Source organism: Solanum lycopersicum, chromosome 8, assembly GCF_036512215.1.
Source record: "Solanum lycopersicum chromosome 8, SLM_r2.1".
NCBI lineage: Eukaryota > Viridiplantae > Streptophyta > Magnoliopsida > Solanales > Solanaceae > Solanum > Solanum lycopersicum.
Window position 1 is genome coordinate 65,689,185 of NC_090807.1, and position 14,375 is coordinate 65,703,559.

At 37.3% G+C, this 14,375-nt stretch overlaps 1 protein-coding gene across 4 annotated transcripts; it reads right to left on the bottom strand.

The window, feature by feature from the left end:
* Positions 1-278: 278 nt before the first annotated feature.
* LOC778259 (DNA-directed RNA polymerase IV subunit 1) lies at positions 279-13,512 on the bottom strand. 4 transcript variants are annotated; one of them, XM_004245609.5, is made up of 20 exons: positions 13,300-13,512; positions 11,801-11,883; positions 11,140-11,233; positions 10,597-10,717; positions 10,372-10,493; positions 9,702-9,737; positions 9,338-9,562; positions 7,334-7,471; positions 7,137-7,232; positions 5,141-7,045; positions 4,817-4,986; positions 4,655-4,721; positions 4,469-4,587; positions 4,105-4,250; positions 2,848-3,107; positions 2,226-2,399; positions 1,895-2,032; positions 1,455-1,711; positions 930-1,044; positions 279-785 (listed from the first exon to the last, which is right to left on the bottom strand). In XM_004245609.5, exons 3-20 carry the CDS (start codon positions 11,224-11,226, stop codon positions 621-623), a joined length of 4,341 nt encoding a protein of 1,446 aa, XP_004245657.1. In that variant the 5' UTR covers positions 11,227-11,233; positions 11,801-11,883; positions 13,300-13,512; the 3' UTR covers positions 279-620. The 4 variants fall into 4 exon arrangements, with proteins under 4 accessions (XP_004245657.1, XP_010325435.1, XP_069144726.1 ...); XM_010327133.4 differs by having other exon boundaries at positions 11,140-11,261; positions 13,300-13,510; XM_069288625.1 differs by lacking the exon at positions 13,300-13,512 and adding an exon at positions 11,988-12,008.
* Positions 13,513-14,375: the final 863 nt, after the last annotated feature.

The following is a 14,375-nucleotide window of genomic DNA, read 5'->3' on the forward strand; positions in this document are numbered from 1 at the left end:
TTCCACAGCTCAAACCCGTGATCTATAGGTCACATAGAGACGAATTACCATCACTCAAACACATGACGAAGAATCCTGCATTAACAGTGTCCAGGGAAGGACCACACACCCCAAGGGGTGTAATGTATACAACCTACCTTAATACAAGCATCAGTGGTTGCTCCCACAGCTCAAAACTCATGATCTATATTTCACACAAAGCTAATTTGCCATTACTCAAACTCGTGACGTATAGGTCACACAGAGAAAAACAGGCTAAGAAAAAAGACTACTAGAAGTCAGAAACTGTTTTTTTTCTTTCATTAATGAAACATTCTACTAATACAACAAGAAAAGCATAAAAGCCCCTCAGAGCTTTTCGTTGCTACTCCCACTAATTTCCCTTCGCCTTAAACTCTATGAAAGGCAAACAAACCTTAGTGGGAGCAGCAAAAAGAAGCATAAGATAACGGGGCATACGAAAATTGGTTTACGGATATAGCACAAAACTATGTTTACATGAGTACATCAATTGTCTAACAGGTGTTCGAAAATTGCACATATTCGTGCCACAGATACAAAACACACACCATATTTATTACGCGTACCATAACCGTAACCAAGTGAACCAAAACAGCAACTTAGGCTGATGCTCCATTCAACCATCTAGAGGTTTTTGCCTTCTGAGGAGCAATCAGTTCCAGAGCATGTTGCATACACTTGCGATATGAGAAGTCTTCAACTGTGTCATCTGAACGAACCACCATAAAGCAGCGGGAGCCTTCAAACTCTTGGTGGTAACCAATCTGTGATGAAAGGAAAAAGCATAAGTAGATATAGCAGAAAATGAAGAACGTATTGATCGAATTCTAAACATTTGCATTCATATCACGACTTTCTTTAGTAAGTATTGTATGTCTGATAATCAAGAACACTATCATCTAGCTCACCTTAATTTCCTTTGGTGCTCCTTTTCCAATCTTCTCATTCCGTCGAGGATGAAATTGTAATGCCATCATTGCTAGGCACTTGTCTGCTTCATTCAACTCGCGACCGATATCATATCTGCACCATTTTTAACAATTATAAGTGAGTGAGAAATAACGATTGGTTTCCATCATTTCTTATTCAACCACTTTGACTCCTTGTTCTTCTTTCATGCAGAAGCTACAGTAAGATTCTAAAGTAACAAGATGTTCCTCAAATATATTCTCCAATGCGACTAGTTCGGATTAACATACTCGAAACTTCAAAGGAACACAAGAAACATATTCTCCAACCTGACTAGTTCAGATTAACAGTCTGATAACTTTGAAACTTAATTTCAAAGGAACAGAAGAAAAAGCAAGCGAATTCCAAAGATAACAATTTAACAGAAATAAACTGTTTCAATGAAATAGAAAATCGGAGTCATTTTTATTTTTTTTTGTAAAAAGGAATGAATTAGGAATTGCACTAGAGAAGCATTGACATACTTGGACAACATTTGCTTCAATGACTGAGAGAGCTTTTTTATGTCGTTGAATGAAAAGTAACTTCTCAGCTTTGTAAATGACAACTCGCTTTTACAACTCTTTTTATCGAGATCATCAAGCCTATCAAGACGTCGTACAAGAGACATTCCATCCATTCCACCGTCTTTACCAAGAGTGACCTTCACATTTGGCGTATCCACTGTGACAAGGTTTCGCAGCAGAGTATACACATTTATCTGTTCAGCCAGCTCATATCCCTGATGTTTGGAACACATGAATAAACAAGGATCAGATCCTCCGAAAATTGCCAAAGCAAAAGAGTTAACTTGGTTGGTCGATAATACAAGCGATGTTCTTAGTAAAATTCGTTACACCAGCTTAGTAACTCCACAAAAAAAAATATGAATGTGCAATTCACTAACAGAAAATTGATTCATTACCTTTCCAGAGTACATAATGTCAAATGAAGAACCAGTCCCTATGGAAGGAGTCTTTCCCCATGCCAATGATTCAAGACTCCCTTGAAGATCGTCACTTAATCCCATCTTGGCAGCCCTAACAAACGAGTCCCCTGGATTCTGCATTTGGTTCAACATGCATCAAAGATTCAAAACTCAGAGATACATCTCCTTGACATATTAATATCAATACTCGTAATGTTAGAAGTTAAGTAATCGAAAAAAGGAAAAGGTGGAAGAAAAGTGGTGAGACTTAAAATTATATCCAAATTCTTTTCTTAAGCCAACAAGGGTAAAATGTGGATCACATTACCGTAAAGCACGCTTGCATAAATGGTGAAACAACACCAGCAGCCTTTCTTTGCAGTGTCAGCCCTTTGGCACTCAAGGGAACAAATTCTCCTGTAGTTGTGAGACTATCTGCTGCAAGTACCAAGTGTTCGGGAAGGATTTTCTTGCCAGTTTCAGAGACAGCTGAATGTAGTTTCTGCAGTTTAACTCAACATTGTCAGAATTGTACCTTATCTTTATGGAGAAGTATTATACCATTATATTCTAGAAGTATAGAACAAAAGGAACGGTAAGTGGAATAACGTTAACATCAGGGTAACAGCAATCCCACAAGTGGTGTTTGGGGAAGGTAAAGTAAGCAGACCTTACCCCTACCTAGGGAGGCAAAGAGATGTTTCCAATAGACCTCGGCTCAAGGAAAGACGTACCAAAAAAGAAACAACAGAAGTGAAGAAATTACGGCAAATACTTTAGGAAGTACAAACGACAGTAGTAACAAAAATTGAAGGACAAGAAAGTACACGAGAAATACTATGACTACCAGTTTGGAAGGACAACGTGATTGCATAATAGCAACAAAGAAATGAAATAGCTGTAGAAAATTATGACTATAAAAGAGAGATCATCTCACAACAAGAACTTACACATAGAAAGTACTCCCATGCTACATCAATTCCATAGGCTACAGTCAGATCATGGACATCATCAGGATAACTGCGTTCCCAGTCAATCAAATCCCTTATCTGGAGGCAACTATCCACAAGCGCATTCCAGAATTTGATTCTGTCACAACTTTCTGACATGAAGACCTGCAAATATAGCTCCCCTGTAGGGCCTCTGGAAGATTTTGATGGACTTGGCAACTCTTTCCATAAGATATCAACCTTTTTAAATGCGGAGAAACCTAAAAGATGGAACATCAGATCAAATGATAGCAGAACAGTAGCTCCACAGATAACAAAAACTATCCAACAAGACGACATCGTGCCACAACTTTTATAGAACAAATGTCTAAACTCAAATTCACTTGAAATGTCATGAGTGATGGATGCTATTCATTAACCTTTTGCAATCTTTGGTGGAAATAATTCAATTTGTTCAATAATCTAATGAGGCCAAAAAACAGTGACAATTCAAATGCAAATTGCAATCTTCTTCATGAAGATCAGGACATAACCAATAGAAATGATTTAAAGACAACTCCATGTTCTAGATGCTAGAACTTATCTGCAACTTTAGCTCTGTAAAAGCTCACTCAAGTTCTTATAAAGCCTCTATCTTCATTCATCAATAATCATCACTCAACAGTTGTTAAAAATCTAACCTATAATTTAATCCTGATACCACCCGTATCAAGCAGCCTCCTTTTCCCATTCTCATGCAAGAAAAAGGCTGTTTCTCTTTTATTATTTTACTTCATCTTTATAGCAACATCAGTAAATCAAAATAAGTTGTAAGGACCAATGCATAGGTAAATAGCAAGTATACTTCATGATTTCTAAACCCACATTAAACTTGCCAACAAGTTTATAAAATGTTTTGAGCCCCTTGAGACAATTAAGTTTCAAACAATATAAACATCTATACCAAATTTTAGTTAAAAATCACTAAAAGATTCTGATAACTGGTCCTGTAGTCATAATCGGAATGGATTCAATGGTCATCAGCTGGAATGGATACTGACAGACGAGGAAAACCAGTTTTATAAATACATGACCCTTCATAACCAGTACAAGTGAAACTTCTTCATAACAAGCCAAGAACAGATTCCATGTTCTTTATAACAATTAACAGCACAAATGAAACGGCTTTCACAAAAAGGATAACTAATAAACAAGAACATAGCTCAAGGACATCAGCTTGGCAATTAGTAATTCACAAAGTAGAAAAAAGATCTAAACCTTTTATCACCGTCTCAAGAAGGAATGGAATCACCACATCACGAAGCGTATCCAGCAGTGAAGAAGGATCTTTTGAGGTCTCAACCACAGAAACAGTGATGCAAATTTCGGATTTCTCTTTTTGCACTTCAGCAACTGAACAATCCCTGCACATTTACAAGGGTTATTAAAGGAATACAAGGGCTTAAACAGTGACCAAGAGACAGTAGAAGTGCAATAAGGTAGTGGAGGATTCAGAATGATTTGATTTCGTAACACTAAGAGCTGAGAGCGAATAATTGAATTTACTTTCCTCATATTCCAAATTCCATTTCCATGCATCCATTAAAAATTAAGAAATGAAACTCAAAGCAAAGCATCTTACTTGCACGTTATATGCAGATTTGGAAGATCATTCCCGGCTTTCGTTGTTGCAGCTCTATATCTCATATTAAGAGCATCTAAAACTGATCTCAGCTTCAGCCTTCTCGTCTTCACATTTTCCTGAGAGAACAGAAATCTAAGAGGACAAGACTATTAAAATAAAGAAATGAATGTCTCACTGCATTACCTTATCAATATGAAAATGACAGACCCAGGGACAATTGTGAGTGCTTTTACGTGTTTCGGGGGAGAAGCTACATTATAGAATCTCTAGTCAGACAAGAAATAATGATAATGATATCAATAGAACTGGATAGAGGAAGTGCGAAAATGCAAGAAGAGAGTGCACCATATCATTACTGTAGAAACAACTTCAGAAAGAAGAAGCCTTTCCAGATGACCCTTGACCTCTAAAGCTCCATATTCAAAACCATGAGCCCATCTGCCAAGTCTTTTTGAAAGAAACATTGATGCAGTTTTCTCGCCAGTACGACTCCCCGCTCCAGATTCTAAAATTTTCTGTACAAGTCACATCCAAATACCAAAAAGGGTATTTGACAGAGAAATTAGTAGATCATAGATTCCAAGAACTCATCCTTAAAAATATTGATTTAGCAAGCACAAGATAGTATAGCAGCCTAAAAGTATAAATCAGCAGAAATAGAGAGATAACCTTCAGGTTTAGTAAAGGTGATGACTCAAGTGCACTGACAGGTTGATCCAAAGCACAGTATGCAGCTTCTGAAATGGCACAGGCTGCCAATGAACCAACAGGATGACCACCAATTGCATGGTTATGACTTTCTAGGGCTTCACCAGTGACCTTAGTGGAAGCAATTTGCTCTGCTTCGTAGTAAGAGAACTGCACAATTTGATTCCCATAAGCATTTCTCACTGTTCCGTCATATCCAACGTACAGATCACGCATGAAAAACATAAGTTTGCGGTTCAAAGTGCCAGAAACATCAGCATGTCCACTAAAAGAACTATCACGGGTGGTTAATGAATGCACAAAACACTCTAGAGGATTCAAACCCGCAAGAAATGAACTTTTGACCACAGCAGACGGGATGTAAGAACCAGGGCATTCAGGAACCTTATGCGGTTTCTCAATAACAAGATGTGATTTATGATTGTTCCATGCATCACAAGAAAGTTGGCGGGGCATTCTAAATGACACTGGAACCAAAGACTGCTGCAAACCCAGACACATGTTGTGTTGGACCAGTTTTAGCAGGTTGCCCTTACTCCCAGCTTTTAACATAGCCAGTAACGAATTGTCGTTGCTTGCATAATTATATACCAAATTCTGGATATCCCGGAAAACTTTCTTGAAAGCACTAGCAGAAGCTTGACTAAGGGAAGCTGATTTCTGCTGCATGATGGACATAAACTCAAAATCAAAACCCATGGAGTTCTTGCTTTCTTCTAAGTTCCCAGAAAGGAAATCCTTATTATACTTTATCATCAGCAGCTGGATGTAAGACAGCCGTTCTGCCTCTTGCAAACCAGAACAGACTTCATCAATCATATTTTCGCGGGAATATGAATCAGCAGATATGTAAAGATCGGACAATGAAACACTAAGGCCTCTCATTGACAACCACTCACAAAGAACTGTTTGTGCAGCATAAAGGAGGTCAAGAGTATCACCTCCATTGTGTTTAACAAGACTATAAAAAAGATTATCACTGGCATCACGCAGCCAAGAAGACCCGCCAGAAGAAGTCACAATTTCCCCCTCACTAATACAGACACCATTTGATGGAAAAACATATTCAAGGTCTGATGGCAAAAGCAAGCTGAATAACTGTTTGCCAGTCCAATAACAGATGTTTCCTGGTGGTGCTTTTACGATAGCAGTCATTCCCAATTGACGTGGACAAAACATTTGTAACTGCTGCATCTGGAAACGGTCCAAGAAAACTCCAGGTTCCAAAATTAAATGAGCAGCAGTCAAGCTATCATGACTTAATGAAAGAAGATTTTGACCATTCTGTCCGTCAAGCAACTGTTGTTTCAGAGCAACAAGCTCACTAAGCTCAATCGTAGAATCAATTGATTGGGGAATATAACCATGAAGGCAATCACCATCAAAATCCCCACGGAATGGAGAACAGACAAGGGGATTGATTGAAAGAACAGAATTTATAGGAAGAATCCTAACAGACAGAGCAATTAGCGAGTGTTGATGAATAGACGGAGGTCGATTTATCATCACAACATCTCCATCGACAAGGGGTCTATGTATAATATCCCCTTTCTGCAACCCGTCCATTACACTAATACGAACTAAGACACCATTTCTACGGACAAGAATCCCTCCCCTCTGAAGAATCATAAGATCACAGAGATCAGTCATCCTTTCCCAATTCCGTAAACTGAGAGTTTCTGCCATGTGGAGATTCTCTGCAACATGACATGGAATACCAATTTCACCTAGCTCTATGTTAGGATCACCAACCACAACCATGCGGAAAGCATGATTAGTGCGTTTTGCTAGAACCAATTCTTTCACATACTTCAAACCAGTAGCAGGGGCATTAGGATCATTGATTACCGATCTATCTGCACGTATCTGCAATCGTAAAGGCTCAATTCAAATGTAATGTAGTTCTACAAAAAACTGACAAAGAAAGGGAAAGGAGAAACGTGGTTGCATTTCTTACCTTTGAAACTTTAATTCTATCTAAAACGCACATGCTCAAGTCATTTGCTGTCCCTCTAAAGTCAATCAACTTTCTGTAAAGCCTATTGCTTTCATCCTGGGACATTAAAACCAGCACGTGACCACGTATTAGAAAGCTGAGTGCCAAAAATGGGTATCAATGCTACCAGAAAAGAAAAGACACATTTTCTCACTTACAAATATCATGTGCTGCCCAAATTCTGTGACACGATGACTATTAGGAGTCAAAAGGCAGCTTTTAAGGAAGATTGAATTCTTCCTTCTGAGAAGTCCTTCAAGAAACCCTGGATCAATATCTTTCAGAATGCTGTATACCTGAAGGCCAGAAAGTTAATCAGATGCACCAAAGAACAGAAGCAAAGACAGCAAAAACACAATTCCCTAGTGAAAACACAGAGATAAGCTAGTTCACTGTTCCATCTAAAAGCTTGGACATTATTAAAAAGGCTTTACATCTAAATTGACACATACTTGGACCGGATTTTAAAACCGGACCTCCAACTCTTTCTTTTTTCCCATTTAAACACCTCCACTTGAACAAATGGCTATTAATTAACAACTCTAATCGTGTTTATTGTTCAATTGCTTCACATTTCCATAACTTGTCGGTTTCGCTTGTTTCTTTATTAATAATCAGTTGCATACCTCTTCTAAGAAACCACCAAAAAACAACCCAAAATCAATTGCTTCTTTTTTTTTATCATCCAAAGTCCCAGAATCATCACTAGTAGGTATTGGTCCAATCATTTTTTTCTCGTTACTTCACAATTCAACTACATCCAGGAACTTTTGTAGCTTCATTGCAATCCAAGGAAATTTGCAGTATTAACTCCAGTAACTGCAAGCTCTTTCTCCATCCAAACTTGAAGTTTCAAAAGAACTCACATATCAAACCAAATCAGCCAAATCCCTTTCTGGATTTTCAATTTCATACATCAGCCTCAAACGAGTGTGAATCCAAATGGGTTGGAACCTCAACTGACCCGATACATATTTTTAATGGATATGGAATGGGGACGAGGCATGGGGTTTGTTTTTTCCCTTAAGCTTTTCCGAGTGAGCAATGATATTTCTGGCTAGTTGAGAATTGTGAGGAACTTCTGTTTCAGGGATGGCTACATAGGAGGTGACAGGAAAAGGGGGAATCGATTTGTTTCACTCGGACATCACTCTATGAACATGTTTGACTCAAGATATTCTCAACAGAGGGAACATACACATTGTCAACAGATGCTACATGTGCAAACAATGAATAGAAACCAATAGTCACCAACAACTAATATGTCATTTCAGTTTTTCAACTCAGTTGGCCATGTCTGAGAGGATTCAAGATGCTTAATATACTGGAGTTTATAAAAAGTTAGTAAATCCATCAGGAAAATCTGAGAAATGGTCCCTGCCAGTATTTGTTGGTGTTTCTGTCCAGAAACGAACCGTAGATGTCTATTGAAAAGAAACTCCTAATCGCAAAGGGGAACCTTGGACCAACTGTCTCCATAGGTCACTGGTTCAAGCCGTGGAATCAACCACTGATGCTTCAGGGTAGGGCCTACATGACACCCCCTTAGGGGTGCAGCCCATCCCCAGAACCTGTGTGAATGTGGGATGCTTAGTGCACCAAGCCCGTATGCCACTTTTAGTGGGAGGTAGCAGGTATCTCGTGGAATTAGTTGAGGTCTGCGCAAGCTGACCGGGGCACCATGGTTATCCCAAAAAGAAAAGTTGAAGCCCAAAATAAAACCTTAATCAAAGTTGAATATACGTATTGCTACTTATTCAACTAAACTCAGAAGTATTTAGGTCTTCATTCCTCATCTCACCCTCCAATGTGATACTTGCAACAAGAAACAGAAGAAAGCTTCTGATGTTACTACAAAATGTAAATGGCAAAAGATATATGCTATCCAAAGAAGGTCTTCAGCAATTTAAAATTTCTTAAATATCAGTGGAAGGGCAATTCAATCTTCAAGTTGTATCTAATCAGTAGGGATAAGATATATCATCAACAGAAGAAAACAATAAATAAAGAGTCTGGCTCACTGACTAGCTAGCTTGCCTAAAGCCCTGATCTGATGGAAACACTTTTTATGCTGGCTTGAGATGCTACTACTTGAAATGCTTTAAATTCCCCAAAAAAAATTATCTTGAAAGAAACTAGCTGAAACTGATAAGAAACACTACCTGAGCATGTGATAAAACTCTTTTGTAATTTGACGAATTTACACTTGCTTCTTGTTGTGCATCATATGGGATGAAATCCCAATAGTCAGAAGCCAAACTTACTCCCGTAGTTTTCTGAACCTTCTTTAACAAATTCTCATTCACTTCTGCAATAATGGCAGTCCTCCCAAACATGTCTTTAGGAGATACTTTAAATTTTGTTGGCGGATAACCTCTTAAAACTCCCTGCATATCAGATAGACAGAGGTCAAGAAATTAAAAACTGTGATGTGAGTCTTAAAACTCCCTGCATATCAGATAGACAAAGGTCAAGAAATTAAAAACAAGGGACGATTATTATCAACTTAAAACAAATAAGACTCACATCACAGTATTTGCAGGCAGATGTCCTATCAGAAACCTGGAAAAGGCAAGGAAAAGAATTATCAAACTGGGAGCAAGTCGAACAATAGCAGCAGCATCGATATGTCACATGTAATGTACCGACAACCTATAACAACATGGATTTTTTTTTAATAAATACCACAATGCCTATTAGAATAGCAAGTAAACGAAATGCTGTTTGTTTTTTGATAATGAAATACAAGCTGCTATTTCCCCCCTGCAAACCTGATTTTAATCAGTTTGTGGTGATTGGTTCCACCAAGACAAGAACAGAAAATTGACATCATTTTTGGAAAGTGAAAATGCACACAGCTGTAAAAGCACCTGCACAAAAATAACATATAGTCTATGTATAGAGCGCTGTGGTACGGGATACCAGCATAGATTCCTACCTCACCACAACACATACGCCAAATGGTGGAGCAGGAGCTTGGAGCAAGTGCATTTACTAAAGTAATACTAAACAACTGGTAGTAACTGAACTAGAAAAAGGAATTACTTCCCTACATCTGATTCACCTGAAGAATTCACTAAGATGTTCTCGTCACAAATAGCTGACCACATATGTTATAGGAGAAATGAACTGTGTAGCTCAAGTTCATATTAATGATACAGTATCAAGTTTCAGTACTGAGTGTGTAGTACCTGACCTTGACCTTATCACGACGCACAGATTTACATCCTGGACATATTTTCTTCAAGATCTGAGCAACCTCCGATACGAAATACGGATTCAGAATTGTATATGGAAAGTTTACTAATCCAAAATGACCTGGAAAGGATGTAAAGAATAAAACTAAATGATTACTTCCCGTGAAGATGTTAAAACAGTAAAGCATCGGGTATTATGAAATAAACAGATTTTTCTCTCATACCTTCACATTTTTTCCCATCGTTTGCACCACATGTTGTACACTGGAAGATTGGATTTGGAAACCCCAATGCGGGATCTGTTACTTCATTAACTGCTCCAATTACCTTAGCTGATAATTTGGCCTAGAAAAGCAAGAAAAACAGAAATGTGAATCAGCTTCATTTGATAATAATATTTAACAGAGGGACTACAATTAGCAACTTAATCGGTCTAAAATTTTACAAGCCTTAGTTCGACTTTGATATAGCCTATTAAGAATCAGCTAATCTGAAGCAAGGTGGGTTCAACATTTCTGTTTTAGATTACTTCTTATGGGTTTGAGTTTTCTAGGAATAAAAGTATATTAGTTACAGTAGTGTAATTATTAGTAGAGAAAAGAGACCTTTAAACTAAGAAAAATGGACAACATTTTCGGACAGACTGGAAAGAAAATTGAGACAAGCTATTTTCGCCAGTGGGAGTTTTCATCCATTTCAAGCAACAAAGAGAACAAAGCAGACATGCTCGCTAATTAAATTACATCAAAAGTTTGGCATTTACTTACTGCATCAGTCTCAGACAAGATACTGAAATTTATGCCCCTCAGAATACCATCTGGCACTTGCTGCTCAATATTCCGATCATGTTCCATCTGAAATCTGGAAAACAACGTGGTTCAAGTGTACACTACAAAGCAAGAACAGAAAAAGAGTAAACATAATTCATGTAACAATGAGAAAATATTTCAGTAGTCCCTAAGCAGTACGACAAGTGAATCAAGCTTTGTTTAAGAAAACATCTCAATCATTTTACAAACATCTATACAATCACGGCCCACATAGCTATTATATCTCACTAAATTAATTAAACCCAAAACCCTTGTGACATTTTTTATAAAATAGATGGTCTGTTTGATATTTAGAACAGAACAAAGCCATCTATAAAAAAAAGAATTCTAGTCATACTTGGATGAGTTGTTTGCCCGCATTCCCAAAGAATTTGATTTGATGATTCGAAATTCCTGAAGTAACCGTGGACATTTACCATATGAAATATTTTGAATCGATATTGTTAGTTCTGTATCTAGAATAGTTAGTTCATTAGATGACAACAAAAGTGAGGAATTTGAAAATCCATTAACTATGTCTTGTAACAACTTAAGATGTTAATATGAAACACATGAAAATCAATCACTTGCATTGAAACGGATCATAGAAGAACTATACCTCCACAAGCCTGACTAGCCAAGTCTAAGCTTGGACCTTGGACAGTCAACTCAAAACCAAAACCTGGATGTAAACTTGACAGCCTGTCATACAAAGATCTCCAACAATCATTTTCAAATACCAGATGCTAAAACTGAGTTATTTTTTTCATATAAGGGAGAATGTTTTACAGGTAGGGCCAACATACCCAGTGAAATCCCACAAGTAGGGTCTGGGAGGGTAGAGAGGTTGTTTCCGAATGACCCTCGACTCAAGAGAAACAAATCCAAGTACAAAGTAGGAAGGAAACAGTGTTTACAAGGAGAGCCCAACGTTCATATTTTATCGGTGATTTGATGATATTGTTAAAACAGTGTTTCAGTTAGGAAAAGCACATAAGGAGATAACAATACAGCTGCTAGTTAAGGTGCACAAGGCAGTATATTTGATCAGCAAACTTTTTAGATTAAGGTCAATTATATGACCTTCAAGCTCACAAGCTCTGCAAAACTCATCTTTCTTCACCCAAGATGGTAGAAGCACTTCCATAAGATTCTTAATTAAGAGAACATGGCATAATAGATGAAAATGTAACAAGAGTGCTACATAACCAACACTACCTAGCAAAGTAAAGGGTAATTTATATAGAATAGTTGAGACCAACTATATTGCACCCTACAAAACCAAAAGATGAGTCTCATAAAAATGTGAGTGCCGAGATGGACATTCTACAAAGGAAAAAGCTGCACACAGAGTATACAATAAAAAAACTAAAATGAAAGGCCATCCAAGACTACTTGATCATGACCTCCAAATGTACCAGTCGATATGTATGACCTTATGAAGATTAAAGGTGAACAAAAAGGGTGAGTAGACCTTAAATCTCATGGAGTAAAATCTGCAAGACCTAAAAACTTCAGAATCAATGTGGACTTCGCTAAGAACAAAATATAACTAAAACAAAGGATCCATACAAATGATAAGAATAAGACACAAGTGTCTTAAAAGCCCCCTATATTCTTTAAGCCCCTAAAACACACAAAACACAAAGATGAATAGCATGTAGACCTTCTCTAACTAACAGAAATTTTTTTCAATGTCTTAATTCCACACAGGTTAAACTTTTTCTGCAACGGAAATTGGATAAACTGGCGACCCTTAGGCCTACCAACTATCATTGCAAGAGGACCAAATGTACGAGTTGCTCCTTTAACCCCTACAACAACGACACACTCTCAGTGTAATCCCAATGTTGTTGCCTGGAATCGAACCCGTGACCCCAAAAGCTCACATTGACGAAATCCTGAACCCCATTAACCATTGAGCTACTCCTTTGACATATATAGTGTAATTTTTTTACGGGGTTCGGATGAACCCTTGAACACAACTGTACATCCGACCTTTGTTGGGGGTATAGGAGAAGTCTTCGATAACCCCTAGACTCAAAAAGAAGCATAAACAACGGAGTGCAAGAGCAACAACAAATAGTAATAATACACATTGAAGAATAACATAATTACCTTCCGAGCTTTCTGATTCCTGTAGAATTGATTAATCTTAGGTCCAAGATGAAGATAAATGCAAAATAAGAACAGTCATCATCTCTATCACTAGGATCTTGATCTCAATTTATACTACACTAATATCGATATGTATATATATATATTGATATAAAGCAAGGACATGGAAGATTGCTCTAGAACCTCTGTATCCCTGCATACATAATTTTTTTCATTTTTGCCAAATTGTATGCTCTATATATAAGGGGAAAAAATGAAATGGCACGTCTTTATCGTGAATGTTTCTATGGGTATTTTCGTCTCAAAAGGGCAATTCATAAAATTTTGATGTTTCTTCGTCAATATCAAGAAAATATTTCATTCCTCCTTTCTTAACTTATTTTTTTAAGGAGAGTAATAGTTGTATTAAAGAAAAACTTAATGTAACATATCGCAATTAGAAAGAACTAGAGGGAAGCGTAAAATGTGAAAATAGTTACTTTTCAAATGAAATGACACGTCTTTATCGTGAAATGACACACTTTTATCATGAAATGACACGTTTTTATCTTGAAATGACAAGTCTTTATCATGAATATCGCATAGATATATTTGCCTCAAAAGGGCGTGTTCGCTTCCTTCCAAAAATGATGAAGCAATTAATAAAATTGTAATGTTTCTTCATCAATATCAAGAAAATCCTCCGTTCCTCCTTTCTTTACTCTTTTTAGTAGAGCAATAGTTGTATTAAAGAAAACTTAATGTAACATCTCGCAATTAGAAAGAACTAGAGGGAAGTGTAACATGTGGAAATAGTTACTTTTCAAATGAAATGGCACGTCTTTATCGTGAAATGACACGTCTTTATCGTGAAATGACACGTCTTTATCGTGAAATGACACGCTTTTATCGTGAAATGACAAGTCTTTATCATGAATATCGCCATAGATATATTCGCCTCAAAAGGGCGTGTTCGCTTCCTTCCAAAAAGGATGAAGCAATTAATAAAATTGTAATGTTTCTTCATCAATACCAAGAAAATCATTCATTCCTCCTTTCTTTACTTTTTTGAGTAGAGTAATAGTTGTATTACAAAA